The following is a 16,889-nucleotide window of genomic DNA, read 5'->3' on the forward strand; positions in this document are numbered from 1 at the left end:
AAATTCTACTGTGGTTAAAAGTAGCTAGAGATTTATTCATGACCCTCCGGTTGACCTTAAAGAATACGTACAAAATTTCCCTCCACAGGTTTGATTAGCAAAGAAAATGTAAATGAAAAGCCTGAAATACCATTGTAGATAAGCCAACACAAATTCTCCTGAGGCAGAGCCACTTGCATAGTGAGTCGTAATGAGGACAAGATATTGAAACAAGTCTGCAGGGACTCTTGATTCTGGAGATTTCTGTCACTGCTACAAACCATCTGATAAATGCAAACATTCCTCTCTTGCAAAGCATGGAGCTGAAACATATAGAAACATACATAAAGTGAAAACATACATCTTTAAAGTGCATGCACATATCACTTTTTGCATTAGCAAAGTACAACAAAACAGTGACTATGAAAAGATCAAGAATGCCAAAGACAAATCAGTGTGACATTAACCTGAAAATTAAAATATGGAGAAAGCTTTAAGGTTGATTTACTATTAACGTGGGACAGTTTCCCAGGATGAGAATACACCTAGTGCACTACGACTGTTGAAAGGATTGTAGGGAGAAAGCGTAAATAAGGCATCAAACTGGTATTCAAACGGTCTGGATTTAATTCTTGGTTTCTCTGTAGATGCCCGTTGTAATTTAAGGCAAGCCTTAATTTTTCTGTACTTTACTTCCCCATCTGTACCACAGATACAATATTTCCCCCCACTCATCCACAACCTTTAACTTCTATTGGGTTGCAGTTGCACCATCCTTTCTCTTCTACGTCCACGTAATACCTAGCCCAACGTAACCCCAGGCCTGTGGGCAGCACAGTATCATCAGAACAGGGGACGAAATGAGCTAAGGATGACAAGGCCAGTCGGTACCTGTCAACCTCTTAGAAGCCTACTAACCCAATAATGTCTGAAATTGTACTATTTTTGCAATTAAATTATATTATTTTTTGCAATTAGTTCACTGAAACAGCAAGTTTTAAAACCCAGAACTCCATTTCTATGATTTCACTACTGTTACATTAACGAACAAAAGTAAGCCGCAGAAACCTGGCAGAAAAAGTACATATGAAGCATTTAGGTCTAATAATTTGATTTCTAGAAGAGGCATTAGCATTGCCCTTACAAATTGTAAAGATCATGGTCAAGTTTGATTCCATAGCTGAAAATTTAAGGATATGTCAGTGTCTAAAGGCCAAGCTATAGAACAGACATTTTAGTGTAGAGTCATGGTAACATCTGGCAGTATGATTGGTGCAAGGTCTATGCAGAGGATAGAAAACAGAATAAACCATCTACAGAACTTCAAACTTACTTACAAAGGGCTTTGTAAAATGAAAATAAAATGGATTAACATAGCATTTGAGCATTTGCTAAGAAACTCAACTATCTTTAAAAAACAAAATAAAAAGTATAAACAGAACATCTCTTCATTCATCCCATCCGCTTCTCTTAGTTTTTAAGTAAACTTTCTCTTTCTTTCACCTCCCTAAACACTATTTACAATCTAACTCTGACTAGAGGAATATGAATTTGATCAGCTCAGTATACAGAAGATGCCTATGGTTTCCCTCTGTGATTCTAGTTCACAGAATACCCTACATTATTTCAGAGTATCCACCATGCACTGAAATAGAGCTTCTCAGCAAAGCACTGTTTAGGATAAAATCTAGTATATTTTTAGTATCTCCCCCTATACCCACTAAAATACTCTCTTCCATGGATAACAAATGATAAATTGCAAGCGCTTATCTTTATAAGCAGTAAACACAAAAGGATGCTGACATCTTCTGGAGGTCGCTGAGCACCCCAAGAACTTAGAGCACTTACAAATCTATTCATCATTCTGTCTCTTTTTTATTTTCACATTAAGCAAATGATCTGCTGATAGTAACGCAGCGCTGCTTGTTACTATGTCATGAACTTTTTTTACATTTTTGCACATTTATGGTACAAATTACAGTACAATGTTTTAACTCTCTTGCACTTTGCCTAATTTTCAGATCACACTCTATAAAAATTTCTACAACAATTGCAGGACAGTTATCAACTTCAGCCCGTATCTGGATTCTGACAGTGGTTAATAGCAACTATTTCTGAGGAAAAACTGTTGTAGACATTTGTGGAATAGCCTGTTCACAGCAAATTGCCTTTTTAACATTAAGTCACTAGTGGTTGGCTTATGCCACAGAAACATAAGCATTTATATCCTCTTAAAAATGTGCCATCCCTATTTCAAAGCATACCAACTCTGGATGTTCGAATCATCCATGACTGTTAAATCTCAATGTAATCTGTATAGACAAACTATTAAAGATTAGTAAGTATTAATATTTAATTAATATAACAATATGAAGAACATTTGTGGAAGATAAAACAGGCTACTTATTTTGAAACTGTAAATATCTTTGACCAAAAAAATTATTTTAACTTACCGTTAGTGCTGCATTTTTATCTCTGAAACCATTTGGGAAAAAGGTGGATTTAAATTGATTCACATCATCTATGATTTCATCGAGGCTTACAGAAATGAACTGCTGAAGATATCTTCCATAGCACTGTAGAAGTGCCAATTTATACTCCTGAAGAATGAAGAATATGTTATCTTTATAGTTTGCATATTACGTTTCTATTTCTATAAAATATTTTTATTATGCTTATGTAAAAAGTATCAGTGTGAAAGAGAAGCTGGAAATAAAACACTGAAGTGTCATACAAACATTCAGCCATATAATTTCTAATGCTAACACTCACACCTTTTGAAAGGTTAGAGTACTTAAAGGAAGAGCTTGTGATTTGGGAGTTTCTGTTTATTTTAATCATAAATCTGACATATTGGAGAACAATCATAAAGTACGCTCCCAGGTTAATGCAATAAACTCAAAGGGTTCCTGGAATGTCCTGCAGCTTTGGAACAGTAATAATAAAGATATAACACTGCTGAGAAAAGTACTGCATAATGCAGAACTTTATAAACTATATACAGATATCATCACTTCTCTCCCCCTTGTTTCCCTGATGTCAAAGCCCTTCTTTTATGCAGAAAGGTAGAACAGCTTAAGATATCAGAAAATCAAATGTTTCAGAACAAGATGTAATAAAAATGAGTGAAACAAATGACAGCAACTGGAATTTACATAGAGCCCCAAAGCCCACGTTAATAGGCTGGGAATTGCCACCGGATCTTTAAGAACTGTTCGCAAAGAGGATGTTGAGTTAACTGTGTCATTCACAGTACAGCCGCCAGCAGCATGTTGGTCCTTCCTGACATCAGACGGAGACTATGCTTCAGTGCTGACTCAGATGTTGAGATGCCACTTACTGAATCACCTCCGCCACTTCCGGCAGCAAGGATGACTGAGAGCTTTCTCTACCAGCTTCACTCGTGGGAAACTACGCTGCAGGAGAAGTCAAGCAGCATGGCTTTATGCAGATATCTTGAAGGTTTTGTTTCCCCTTCCCTCACAGGAAGAGGGATGTGTAGATCGTACTGCAGTCATCCCCATGCAGCCTCGGAGCACTTTGCATTTTCTTTAACTTGTAGATTACTTTAGTCTTTGCTTAAAGTAACTTATTTCCCTCCCATGTATGGTTCACACAATCTACTTTTACACAGAAAGGTGAAAGCGCCCTGTGAGTACTATGTAAAGCTATGTACAGGAAAGAAAGAAAGAAAGATAAAATTTTTCATTGAATTTTATGAGGGGCTTAGATGGAACTGACTCTGTAAAGGAAACAAGTAAAAACTCAGTTGATCAGGAACTGATCTGCTGTTTCACACTATGAAAGGGTCACACGATACACCCAGGAAAACTCGTTCTGCCTGGTGATCAACAGCCTTTTTGGCAACCCTGCATATACTCATTACTTTTCGAAGTTGTAGTAAAGACAAAGTGTAGTGTTATTATTAGAATTCAATGTGATTAATAGCTCAACATTATTAGTAGTTGTTACTAGCACACACACACACATGCACACCAAGCAGTCGTGATAAATTCTGGGCAAAAAAAATTAATAGCAACTAATTGATATTGGTAAAATGGTACTTTAATATTTAATCATCGAAAATTCAAAAATATTTCCCTGCACACTCTATTTTCAGTATAAATTCCAACCACCACAGTGACTTTTACCCTGAATTTTCAATCATCTGAAGAGTCTAACTCACATGATCCAGATTACTCAAGGGACCCTATCTTCTTTCCTGTGTAAAAGGAGCAGCCACATACGGAAACCTTTACTTCTCATGGATAGGTATGGGCAGTTGGTCACTTGTATACTCTAATGCATAGGTTCAGACTGTGATAACTCTAGAATCCTAAATCGTGGATCAGAATCCCATTAAGCCTGTTACTAATATATAACAAAAAATTGATTCCACGCCCAAACAGTTTAAAATATATGTATGAGACCAGAGATAACAGGCAGATACAAGCAGAGAGGAAGGAAACAAAATGAGTCAGTGCTGATCAGCATGATGATTAATGGACTGCTAACTAATTTCCAGATATATGACATAATGAATTTAGGTGTGCCCTAAATGATAAATAGCAGATGTATAATAGAAAGGAATCTAAAGTGAGAAGACATTAAAAAAAGAATAGCAGGAGGACAGGAACCTAATGGCGTAGAGAGGAATGTGGTGCTTACCTGTTGACTATCCATATTCAATATTTTATTTTCTACAGACTATGCATTCTTACGTATTATATACCATAAAGGAGGATTAAAACTTAACATAAGCACCAGCAGTTTTCAAATAGAATCCAGCAGGACCAAAGAAAATTGTACTTATGGAACAGGCTCTACGTTGCCTATCACAGAACTTGGTGTTACACCACACTCATCTTTTCAGTGATGCATTAAACTTTTGCATCCATTACATGTTTTTTCTCTCTGTATTTTCTCCAGGGAGAAAAATGGATATGATGAAAACTAAATTTGGAAACTCAAAGAAATGCACTAAAAATGGGAGTTCCATAGTTCCAAAGAGAGTTCATTTCAAAGTTTTACACTAGCCACTAGGACAACTTTTTCTACAACATAGATGACTTTACCCTTACTGTAGAAAACCAGAGTATCCAAGTTGTAAGCAGAACTCTTTACCAAGAATTCTAGGTTATTTTTAGCCACTCTAGGGCCATATCATTAAGCACTTTGAAAATAGGACCAAATTACTGTGTTTTAGTTATCCTATGGGAAGCCAATATAGAGCACAGAGGCAGGGGTTTGAGATGTTTGAAGTAACTTCTTACTGAGCATGTTGTGAGACCAGCAGTTCCCAAGCAATGAAAGCTTCATTTAATATAAAAAGACATTTCATACCCAGAAGGTATGAAAACTTGACGAAAACATGAGCCAGAAGAATATATGAATGGAATTGCTTAGGCAATGAAAGGGCTATTACAAGGGCTATATTAACAAATGCTTTATTCAAGGGCTTCTGGGAGAATTTCTGGGAGGATTCCTAAACTGCTATACCACGAGCCTATACCTTCAAGTATAACAGCATCACTGTTACGATCTCTTCTAAATGCCTTCTGCAACCTGTCAGTAATTGTCTGAGCCTTGCTAAAGTTCAGCTTCAGCTTGCTGTTCTTTACTCAGGAGGCAGGCCACTTTTGTGAAAGTGTTATGGGCAGATGCAATGAAGGATATATAAGACTTAGTAACATCTGCATGATAACCTTTGTCCAGGTCTGCTGAACAGTTCACCTCGTAGCCACATACGTATGACAGAATTACAGAATAGCATTTATCCTTGCTGCATTACACAAGCAAAGAATATAATAGTGGAAGTATTGTTTCACTGGATGTGTTCCTCCAAAAGATGGCTCCTCAAACCATTTTGATACATTTCCAGTTATGTCTGCTACTTTTCTAGGTGAAAAGGGAGAACCGAATAGTGTCAAATGCTGAGAATGAAAAAAGGTAGACGTGGATAGGTGCCCTACATCTATCAACAAGAGAGTATCACTGCTTTCAAAGCATTTCCATTACTGAGTCACAAAACACCAAGGCTGTGAGTGACAACAGGCACTAAACTGCTTTCCTAATGCACAAGTCAATAGAGCGTTCTTAAAAATTATTTCCAGTTTAAAAAACATATGACATCAGTTATCTGTTTTTCTTTTAGAGGGGGGAGGGGCAAGAAATATGAAGTTTCTTGAACAGAACACAAATCTAAATATATCTTTCCTAAATATTGTCATAACAACATTTAATCTAAAAGTGTTTACAGGAATTATATAGGATCCCACAAAGTGTATTTATTCAACCAGTGAGGCTAGCTTTGTAGCAAGACACAGTCTCAGATGCTCATCATACAGAATGAAACAACACAAAGAACTGAACTAAATCAAGATGACATTTGTTAATAGTAAGTTTAACACCAAACAGAAAGCAAATGAAATCACACTTGCACCTCCACTAAAATTTAATGCTCCCTTTCTAAATGAAATACAAGCCTGGTTTAACCTTACTTTTTCTTCCCATTATCATAAAAAATGAAGCAGAAGTTACAGAAACCTTTCCAAAAGCACGGAAGTATTCTACAAGTAAATCACAGGCTTCCTCTAACTTTAGTGCTATGATTCTTATCTTTCTATTACAATCATCTATTAAGAAAAGTGGTATCAAAAACATGTGTCTGAAATGGGCCTGAAAGATTGAAGGACATAGTTAAGATATATATTTAACCATCTCTTAACACAGATACACTAAATAACCAGTTATAAGCTAGAAACGTATTACTGATCAAATAAACATCTTCTAATATGATTCTGGGAAAAGGCAGAAAAGTCCACTGAGGGATCATCACAAACACAAAATGTCTCACACCAGGCAGCACCATGCACAGGAGCTGTAACTTCATCTAAATTATGCTAATTCTTAACAATCTTTAATTGCATTCTCTCAAGCAACTTTTCAAGTACTGAACCTTATAATGAATTAATCTATAATTTCTTTAATTCTTCAGCGTTTCTGCTCCACAATTATATTACTCAGAACCACAAACCCTGCTTTAATCCTAACAAGAATGACTTGCACTTAGCTTTCTACTGTACATCTTTGAGCTGCCTCTGAGTGCTGTTTTCTAATTCTCCTCAGAAGCCTCACACTTTACAGCATGATCTTCTAACACATATATCACTGAGGTAAAGAGTGACAAGGTTTTAAGGTTTCATTTCTAGCAGGCACAAAGGACAAATATCATATAAGAACCAAACATAAAAACAGCCTTATTGAGCCAGACCAATTGTTACTAGCCCAGCATCCCATCTCCAATGGTAGCCAGGAACAGACAACTAGGTAAAACCATAAAAATGTTAATGATATGGTAAAACATCCCCAAAATACTCTCAAACTCTCCAACAAGCTGCACCTCATGGACTTCTTCAGCCAAGGGTAGTTTATGCATTTCAATACCCCCAATGGACTTCCATTCTGTGAACTTGTCAAGTTTCCTCTTGAACTCATATAAACTTCTAGCTCTCACAGCATCCTGGGGCAGGAAATTCCACGGGTTAAGTGCACATGCTGTGAAGAAACAACCCGCTTTTGTTCTGAACCTGCCACCTACTACCTTCATCTGACAATCCCTAGCTCTTACACTGGGAAAAGAACACAATCCATCCCTGTCCAGCCCCTCCTTTCGCTCATGATTTCATAGACCTGTACTATGCTCGGCTCAGAGATCTCTGTTCCCAAGTGAATACTTAGCCTGCCTCTGTTACTCATGTTGAAGCCATTCCACACCTTTCATCATCCTTGCTACTTGCTACCGAATCTTTTCTAGTTGCAATTTATCTTTTTTGAGGGGTCCAGAAGCGCACACAGAACTCAAGACACAGGAGGGCCATCAATACATATAGTTGTACAATGACACTCTCTTTTTTTGTTCTCTGCTCCCTTCCTCCTAATTCTTTGCATTCACTTTTGGTTTACTGAGCACTGAGTTGACATTTCTGTGGAACAAACCACCACTTCTCTGTCGTTATCAGTTTACGCTGAAGTAGCGCCTACAGGCACGGTCAGATATTATACTCCACTGTGCTAGGACCTCAAGCAAATACTGAAAAAGAGATTTTGGGGTGTTCAACTTTAAAAAGGCAACAGGCGCATACAAAATGCACATATTGCAAATCATAGTATCAGGGCAATTATGATAACAAGAAAAGACACAAACCACCAACTGTTATTGGGATTATTTTTAAAAGTTTTGCTACTTTCTAAATAATTTCCTGTAAAATGTGATTAAAAATTAAAGTAGCATAGAAACACAATGAAACAAAACTGTGATTGAGCCTTTTCTGTTTTAACATGACTTACTTTGATCTGAGCAAGGGAATCACCAACTTTCAGAAGTTTTTCATTGTAATACCAGTCTGGCAGTCGAGGCTTATATTTGATCCAAATATTAAACAAAGTATTTGCTCTAAAAAAATACAGGAGAAAAAGGTTTCAGATCAAACTGGCAGTAGGTCTGCCATAACAAGCAAACGGATCAGGAAAACTTCAAATTGTGAAAACCCCTTTCTTCCAAATGCATTTGAACCTCTAAGTATTTCAAAACAAGAGATCATTAAAATTGAATTTTACATGCAGTCAAGGATATTTCTGGGTTTCATTCTGTCATGAGTTGTTTTTATCACACAGATTTAACATGGAATGAATTGTTTCCTATATAAATATTTATTAAAATGTCTTCGTATTAAATCCTTTGGGTTGTTCAAACATGGTTGTAAATGTAGAATCTGTCCCCCTTTTTAGCTGGTATATGAGAGCTTCTACCTGAAGAAACAATTTGGTATAAACCCAATGGATTACAACTCCGAGCAATTATTGGACGGGAAACAACAAATGCAAAGTGCAGGAAAATAAGATCCCAAAATAACAGTGCATGTCAGGTAGCAATAAATTTAGGAACTGGTGGCTATGAAATGAACTATTAGAGCTATACTCTGAATTACAAAAAGAAGAAAGTCATTAGAAAGCCTCCAGCATGACCTACATTTAGCATGAAATGTTTAGGAACATTACAGTAATTTTAAGTCATAATGGGTAGGGTTCAGAGCACATGGCATATTTGGTAAAAAGAAAGGATTTTAAGGCAACAGCAACAATATTCTGCTGTCTACGTCTGTTATTTTAGCCACGTTGCCATCGGGGATGACTTTGTGTGACAAACTACTGTTCTTTGGCTGAACCACCAAGTCTCCCACAAACTGTAACTGGCTCCAACGAGCAGTTTGCCTCCCCTGCCTAGGAACTGACTACATCGTGCCAGTATTACTGTCCCTACTGACTACAATCTGATGTGAACTTGCCTTCATGTGTACAACCTTCCCACCCTAGACTTCTTCAAGAAAGCTATATTCAGACCAGAAAACAATAATTGATCAGACAGACTGATAACAAGCACAGGGATTTTTCAGAAAGAAACCTCTTACAGAATTGTTAATAGCATTGACAATGTTCACAGTGCCAGGCATCTCTTTTTTTCTCTTTTCTCATTTATTCTCTTAACATATTACTTCTACAGAAATCTTAGCAAAGAGCTCCTTGTGAAACCACAAGAGTAAATTATTCAGAGGTAGCAATTTATAAGGAAGGAAAAAAAAAACTGAGGAGAGAGAAATTAATGTTCAAAAATAACCTTCTAGCTGAATTCTCACATCTAGATCCTCCACTTACTGGTGTGAGCTATCTGGAACTTTTCGGTCTGTTAAGGCAGTGTTAGCAGACCTGAGTGCAAAACACTCTCTTAAAATGTCTTCTGATATTCAGGAACCTTGAATTCATTTTTATAGTCTCCCAGACGTCTCTTCATTTTAACTTACATGATGACTCCCCAGTAAAAAAAAGCACAATAGGAAATATCATTTTTCCAAACAGAAAGCCACAGGCCACCTTCATATTTCAAGGTGAAACAGATATGGCCATATGAGAAATCTGTCAAAATGATCTTTTCACCAAAGAAGTATTATAATATTCATAATCCTTTTTTTTCTAAAAGTATCATCTGGGCACAATTCTCAGTTCCTGAAAGTAAGCAGCAAAGTAATAAATGGGACACTCCAGAGGTGTATCCTGAAGGAAAAATGCTGTAACAGCACAAACTAGGCCAAAAGCAACAATCTGAATAAAATGTTCCAGTGCATTATAGTTTTACAGGAAGTCACAGCCCAGTCTACTGAAGAGGACCTTCTAAATGGGGAATGAGTCTCTCCTGGACCATCTGTAAGCAATTAATAGCCTGGGTGGCTACTGACCTCTTATACCAACAGAAGGCTAACAGTCTTCTGTTAGTAAGACTAGATCTGTAGAGGCTCCCAAGCAAAGGAATCTCTCAGGCATCTGAACAGGGAAGGGAAGACGCACAGGAAAAAGATTCCCAAGGAAAAAAAAAATAGAGGTTTGATTTATACTACCTGAGGGGAAAAAAAAGCTGCAATTATTAGACTAGCTGGTTGTGACTTCGAAGAAGTAACAGTAAGAGTGACTGTGGCTAAAGGTCTGGAAGGTGAGACTAATAAACTCTAAGACTGATCAGCTGGCCCCTGGTGAAGATCATCTTCATGGTTTGTTCTAAATGTTCTATTAAAAATGAGATTTTCAGACAGGGTAATAAACTAGTGAACAACTCTGACTAGACTTTGAACTTCAATGGGGAGACTAAGGTAAACCTTATCTGCTACAATGCCATGTCTAACTGCAAGGGAGTGTGTAATACATACATGAAGGTGGAAAGTGAGACATTTCCCAAACAGTTAATAAGGCTTTCCTTTAATTAGGTTGTAGGACACTTAAATAACAAATTAAGCAGTAAATTCTCAAACAAAACTTGGACTGTTGCAGCTCAGAAGTGAAGCTTATTCATTTCAACCACTGTATGAATAACATTTTTTTTATGAAAGGTCAATCCATAATATTGTGCACAGGGTAAGATCCGCGTGGCTACATTTCTAGGACAGAAGTCTTTGTGATACAGTTAGTAAAGGATGTTCTAATACTGATCAAAAGATGTTTTATTGAATGAGAGTGGCTAAACCACATGACATGAAATATAATTAATAGCTGAAGGTAATCCTTTAATGGCCCTATTGCCCAGAGGAAATGGGTAAAACATCTTCTCATTCAGTAGAGGCAAAAATACTTTTGATTGCTGCTTCTTCTGATGGAAAAGACTCATGTCTAACTCCAGTTCAGGGCAGATATTTTTTGTTTCCTACATTAGAAGTCCTGAACTATGGCCTTAATTGACCTATCAATCTCAGAGGTTGACAGCATCGGAAAAATAAAGTTGACAATTTTAATCTTCTAAACTGAATATACTTTCAATGTAGAAGCTATTTCCTTTCTCTCTAATGAGAACACTTTGATCATCAGTCCATGCCAGGAAAAGTAGCTTCACAAATGACACAGCAGTAAGTCTTTAGAGCATTTAGGAAAGCATCTGTAATAGCCATTGCCTTCAGAAACCCTCAGGAATAACTAGACTAAGGCCGGTTCTGCAAGCAACACATGCAACGCATAGCACTTTGAGTTATCAAACAGCGAGGGGCAAGAGAGAAACACTGAAATTTTGCAATTGCAACCAAATAGCTGTGACTTTGCTAGCTACTTGAATATGTGCTGACAACCAGAATTGCACCTTCTATCTCTGCTGGTGAAAGAATGCTGGAGGTTGCAGAACTACTGGGAACTTAGTATTTATTACCCAATGTTCACGATGCTTTGGAGTTTTGGCAAGAATCATTACGATCAGTGATTTCTGGCATCAAGAGCCAGTTCTCATCTTCATGATGAGCACTACATAATTCTTCAGACAGGAAGCTGTTCTGATGTGAACTGAGTCTGTGCAGACATGGCCAACATCTACAAAGTAACAGTTTCAATAAGAAAGAGACTACTCAGGTTTTCACTCTAAGGACTTCTTCAAAATATTCCAGAGGGGAAAGTAAAGAAAGGCTTGGAGACTTTCTTCACAAAAGTGAGGAAAGGCATGACAATTGCAAACAGATCAGATTCAGCATGCACAGCTCCCAAACAGAAGATACAATGAATATATTCATTATTGGCAATTTTCTGCTGAACTGGTGGTGTCTGAAGCAGTTGAGTGGCCTTCCTTCCTAACCATCCTAGAGGGGGTAACTTTTATAAAAAGAATACAGATCAGCCAAAGCAAAAAAGGCTTAAATATACCAAAACACTGAAATCAGCTGATGAAGCAATGCAAAAAAGCCAATGTGTCAATTCAAACCACTAGAGGCATATGCCTGAAGGCTGACATCTGTGCAGTAGATCTAGGCCTCAGAGAGACCTTAGGATGAATCTGACACAAAAAAACATTGGAAATCCAAAAGACTTTAGAAAAGGAAAGATTTCCAGTGCAGAGATATGCTAGGCTGCAGAATCTGGGTACCAGCTCAAAATGTATGCAGCTTCTTTGGAGAAGGGGCTTTTGTGGACTACATCTAAGAAAGTATGGAGTGAAATACCCTAAGGATACAAGCTGCACATAAATTGTAAGCTAACCCGCCCTGTTACCTAACTCACATGTGCTGTTTTTGAATGAAATACTGTTAACTTTGAAAACTTTTATTTTTTATGATAAGGACATGCAAATTTAGAATAGAATACTGCTCAGATAATAACACTAGAAAATCAGCCTCCTATCTTAAAAGAAGCAGTTGAACTTCTATCTAATAGTGTGCCTAAATATAGTAGGGAGAGCTACATGAGAAAGGCAGTCTGTAAAAGACAAATGCAGGCACTATGAATCATACACTGATTTCTAGTTGCTGCATCAAAAGAATTAGATTGTTAATGCATACCCATAGACATGCATGTATGTGAGCAAACAGATACCCAAAATTACGTTTGCCATCTGCTCTGCCTGCATCTATGTGTATAAAAATATGTCTATGTAGACACTGACATACGCACAAAAAGAGCTGCGTGCATTTATCCTCACGTAGCCCTAGTATGACTGCAATATCCTTTAAAGCCACATAGATGCCTGCACGTATTCATTCTCATACACAGCAGCACATGCTGGTGGGCTGCCAGTTGCTCCAGTAGTGTGAAGGGATTTTCCTACCGCAAAGCTCAGGCAGCTCTGATACTGCCAAGGGTGGTATTGCCAGCTTCCACAATACCTAATGTTTTTTTCCCTAAAACATTAACTTCTAGAAAGTGCAGAAAAATTAGGTGTTCAGGTTTGGGGAGTTTTTTGGGTTTTTTTAATTAAAAGAAATGTGGATTGGCAGCGTTTTGGCACACTGTTGGCCCACATTTGGAAGAATCTCCCCGCTCATTCGCAGATTTGGGGGAGGGAAGGGGCTCCTGGTGCGGGGCTCCCCGGCCGGCGGGATGTGGCGTGAGGGGGCAGCTGAGAGGGAGGCGAGGAGGAGGAGGGAGCCGCGACAGCCGAAGGGCAGGCCGAGGCGGCGGGCGCAGCGGCCGAGAGCCGCGGGGAAGCGGCGCCGAGGGGAAAGGGCTGCGGGTGGAGAGCAAAGACGGGGCAGGGAGGCGGGGGAGGGAGAGAGGGAGATTAGGGGCAGGGGCGAGCGGGAGCAGCAGGGGCGAGCGGGAGCGGCAGGGAGGGCGCGGGGCGGCGCAGCCCCTACCCGCGGCGGTGCAGGTCGTGCTGCCGCGGCTCGGTCTCCCCCGCGCCTCTGAGCCGCCGCAGGAAGCCCAGGACGTCCCGCAGCTCGGCCTCGAAGGTGTCTATCACCGGGTTGCCCGGCGCCACCGGCCCGAAGAAAGCGGCCGGCGGCGGCCGCGGCACGGCGGCGCCGAGGGGCGACCCCGCTCCCGCCGACTCCGCCATGCTGCCGCGGCGGGCGCGCACCGGCGTCGCCGGGCAACGGCCGCCGAGCAACGGCCGCGTGCGGGGCGGGGGTGGGGGCTGTGGCGCTGCCCGCGGCGCTGCCCGCGGCCGAGCCCCCTCGCTTTGGGAAGGGCCGCGGGCAGCCGCTGCAGGGGGAGCGGTGAAATCTGCCCTCACCCCCTGGGGGAAGCCCGCTGTTTCCCTCAGCCGCGGGGGAGTTCATCTGTTGGAGAAACTTCGCTGGAGCCGTGTTGCATAGCGGTGACCATGCTTTACAAAATCAAGATTTTCCTCTTTTTTTTTTCCCCTGTAAAGGTAGCTGGAGGAAGCTTCAGCAATGTCAAAAGGTATCTTGTGGGACATGTTTGAATGATGTTTTTCTTGGGATGTTGCTTTGAGTTTACAGTATCACTTGGCAGGTCTACTGCACTGTCACAGAGAAGAGAAAAAAGTGTATCTCGGCTAGCTCTCTATAGAGGTAACATCTGCGTATACAAAGATGGTGGCAAACTGAGAAACAAGACCATATCGATCAACCTTATAGGAAGCAGCCATAGCAGCCTCTTTATAGGCATTACGGCAAAGGGATTTTGGAGGGATTTGAAGGACACCAGTTAAGTTGCCATGTTCGTAGTTATGATGAGCACAAGGGCCTGCTTAATTTAAAACGTGAAAGTGAAGGCTTAGAAATGTTATGAGCGGGCAATGAACCCTGACAGGCAGGGCCAGTTGGAGGCAGGAGGCAGTTCATTGAAATCAAATGAGAAAGGATCAACAGGGAAGGCTGAAGCAAAGAAGTACCTGAAAAGTGTATCCAAGTAATTTATGGTTGATAGTAAAGAAACTGTGATTTGAACCACTGGAGAGATGCAGCCTCAGCATGCTGAATGATAAGAACCAGAGAATATTTCATTTGTGAGGCCAGAGAAATGATATTGGAATGATCCAGATGCTGTGGGGAATAAGGAAATTTTTAAGTGGCTTTATGACTAATATATCTGATTTACTCATTTTATATTGTTCCCTGCTGGGAGTTGTGTGGATCCATTATCCAATAGGTATCGTGTGGCTATGGGAAGGTGTTATGAGGAACCATTAAAGGCTGTTCATATGAGTGGAGCAACCCAAGACACTGGCCATGTATGTAGGTGGAAACAAATGGCTGGGTGAAATTGGGAGAGAGTTCCTCACATTTCTGTGAAGGAAGTAGACAACCAAGCCTTCAAGAAAAAGACATTGCACAAAGTTGGTGTTTTAGGAATCACTGGGTACAGAGACAAATTTTACAACACAACTGAAACGTAAGAACCTGGCCTGCAGAGCAGTTATTACTCCGTTTAAAGAGCCTGTGTGTGCTTTGCAACACTAACCAAAGAACTTCCTGTGATGGATTCCAGAGGAGTAATAAACACTGGCTTCTTGTGCCACTGTAAGTACTTCTGATTACATCCTTTTCAAATTCCTAAGAGGAGCTGACTAGTTTGCCTCACTAGATGGTGCTATATCCCAAAGGGCTGATCTCCAAATTCATGGGGACACGAGACACGCCCTTATAAAGCAGCAGGGCCTAGAAGCTTCATGGGATGCTTGAGAGACTGTAAACGAGACTCTTGAGCAAAACTGTGCATATCTCTAAAATTTGGCTGGCAGATGGTGGACTGAGTGTAACATTAGTACTTTGAATTAGTGTTTGCAGCCATAGAAACAATTTGAGTCAAAGAAAACAGTGAGAGAAATAGAGTATAGTCATTTCCCAACAGGGAAGATTACAGAGCTATGTAAAGATAAAGGTTTAACCAATGGGAAGTTAACCACAGCTGATCAGTCAGCTTAAAAAGAATGCTCAGACTAAAATTCCTGGGTCAGGGCTCAATAGGGTCCAAGTAAACCTCCATTTAGCAGGGAGAACATAGCACAAGAACAATTTGGACACACTCAGCAACCCAGGCAGAAAGCCAAGTAGAACCATAGCAAGGAACCACATTGCAGAAAGCATGATGTCATGTGTGCTATTTCAATTTTGGATGCTTAGAATATTGATTTATCTTTTACTGTCCTTGAGAAGACTCGAATTTACACCTCAGTCTCCATCATGTCGAACGTTTAGTGGGTCCAAAAGTTAAAAATGCTTATAGTTACAGAGAAAGAACTTTTAACTCTGTAAAGATTATTTATTCTTCAAAAGGGCCTTCAGGATGTGTAATGTGATGTTTACAGAGAAAAGCTTGCAGTGAAAAGAATAAGATTGATGTCTATTGAAGTTGAAACCCTGATAGAATTTCCTCAAAAAATGGAGTATATACATCAGTACCTGTATGACCTGGAGAGTTTATAGCAGTTCTCTGAATTATGTATGTCCCTATACCCTAAAAAAAGTTACTTGTTGATTGGAAGACCAATGATTTATTCATCACTGGTAGGTGAACTTTTAGATATTAAGTCTGAATTACGGTAAAATTAAAGAGGAACCAGACAAGATGATGGTCTCATAGGAGAGTTGGCATAGACTCCTGAGAAATGGTATTTAGGTAAATCCACTGACCTAAGCAGAGAAGCCATAGCAACCTATGATATAATATCTTTAGGTCAGATATGAGTAAAGCTGCCTCAGAAATTAGGCCACAGAAGGACCCACCAAGAGTTAACTTAGTAAAAACCCTTAGAAGAAATGTCTGTTCCCATGGCTATAGGGCCAAGAGTATGCTTGAGGCTGAAAAGGGAAAAAGCTTGCTCATCAAGCTGCCTGCTAACTTCTCTTGTGTCAGTTCCACTTGTGTGAAATACAGTGAAGTTACAAAGAGCAAACAAAGGGGGGAAAACACTGTTTGATCACAATAGAGTTAGACAGGAAGAGTGTCCAGTGGTATCAGGGTACAGGGGCTGAGGTAATGTCTGCCAAGCCCTATTTATTACATTAAAAGAAGTTTGTTCCCTACTTGAGTAACTCTTGAGATGCATATTTAGATCCTTTCCTAGGATGCTTGTGACACACGTACACTTGAATTATGTGCCTGTAGATTTGGCTGATACTCGGAGGCAAAGACAATTGTGGACA

General features: G+C 39.7%; 1 protein-coding gene across 1 annotated transcript in view; it reads right to left on the bottom strand.

Annotated features, from left to right (window-relative positions):
* Nucleotides 1–13,834, bottom strand: part of CFAP54 (cilia and flagella associated protein 54) — a 115,173-nt gene extending 101,339 nt beyond the window's left edge. Inside the window, exons 1-4 of the mRNA XM_067297080.1 lie at nt 13,632–13,834; nt 8,329–8,434; nt 2,433–2,579; nt 131–302 (exon numbers count right to left, since the gene is read on the bottom strand). Coding sequence (XP_067153181.1) covers nt 131–302; nt 2,433–2,579; nt 8,329–8,434; nt 13,632–13,834 — 628 coding nt within the window. The remainder of the gene's footprint in view (nt 1–130; nt 303–2,432; nt 2,580–8,328; nt 8,435–13,631) is intronic.
* Between the last annotated feature and the right edge of the window lie 3,055 nt (nt 13,835–16,889).

Source organism: Apteryx mantelli, chromosome 1, assembly GCF_036417845.1.
Source record: "Apteryx mantelli isolate bAptMan1 chromosome 1, bAptMan1.hap1, whole genome shotgun sequence".
NCBI classification, from domain to species: domain Eukaryota; kingdom Metazoa; phylum Chordata; class Aves; order Apterygiformes; family Apterygidae; genus Apteryx; species Apteryx mantelli.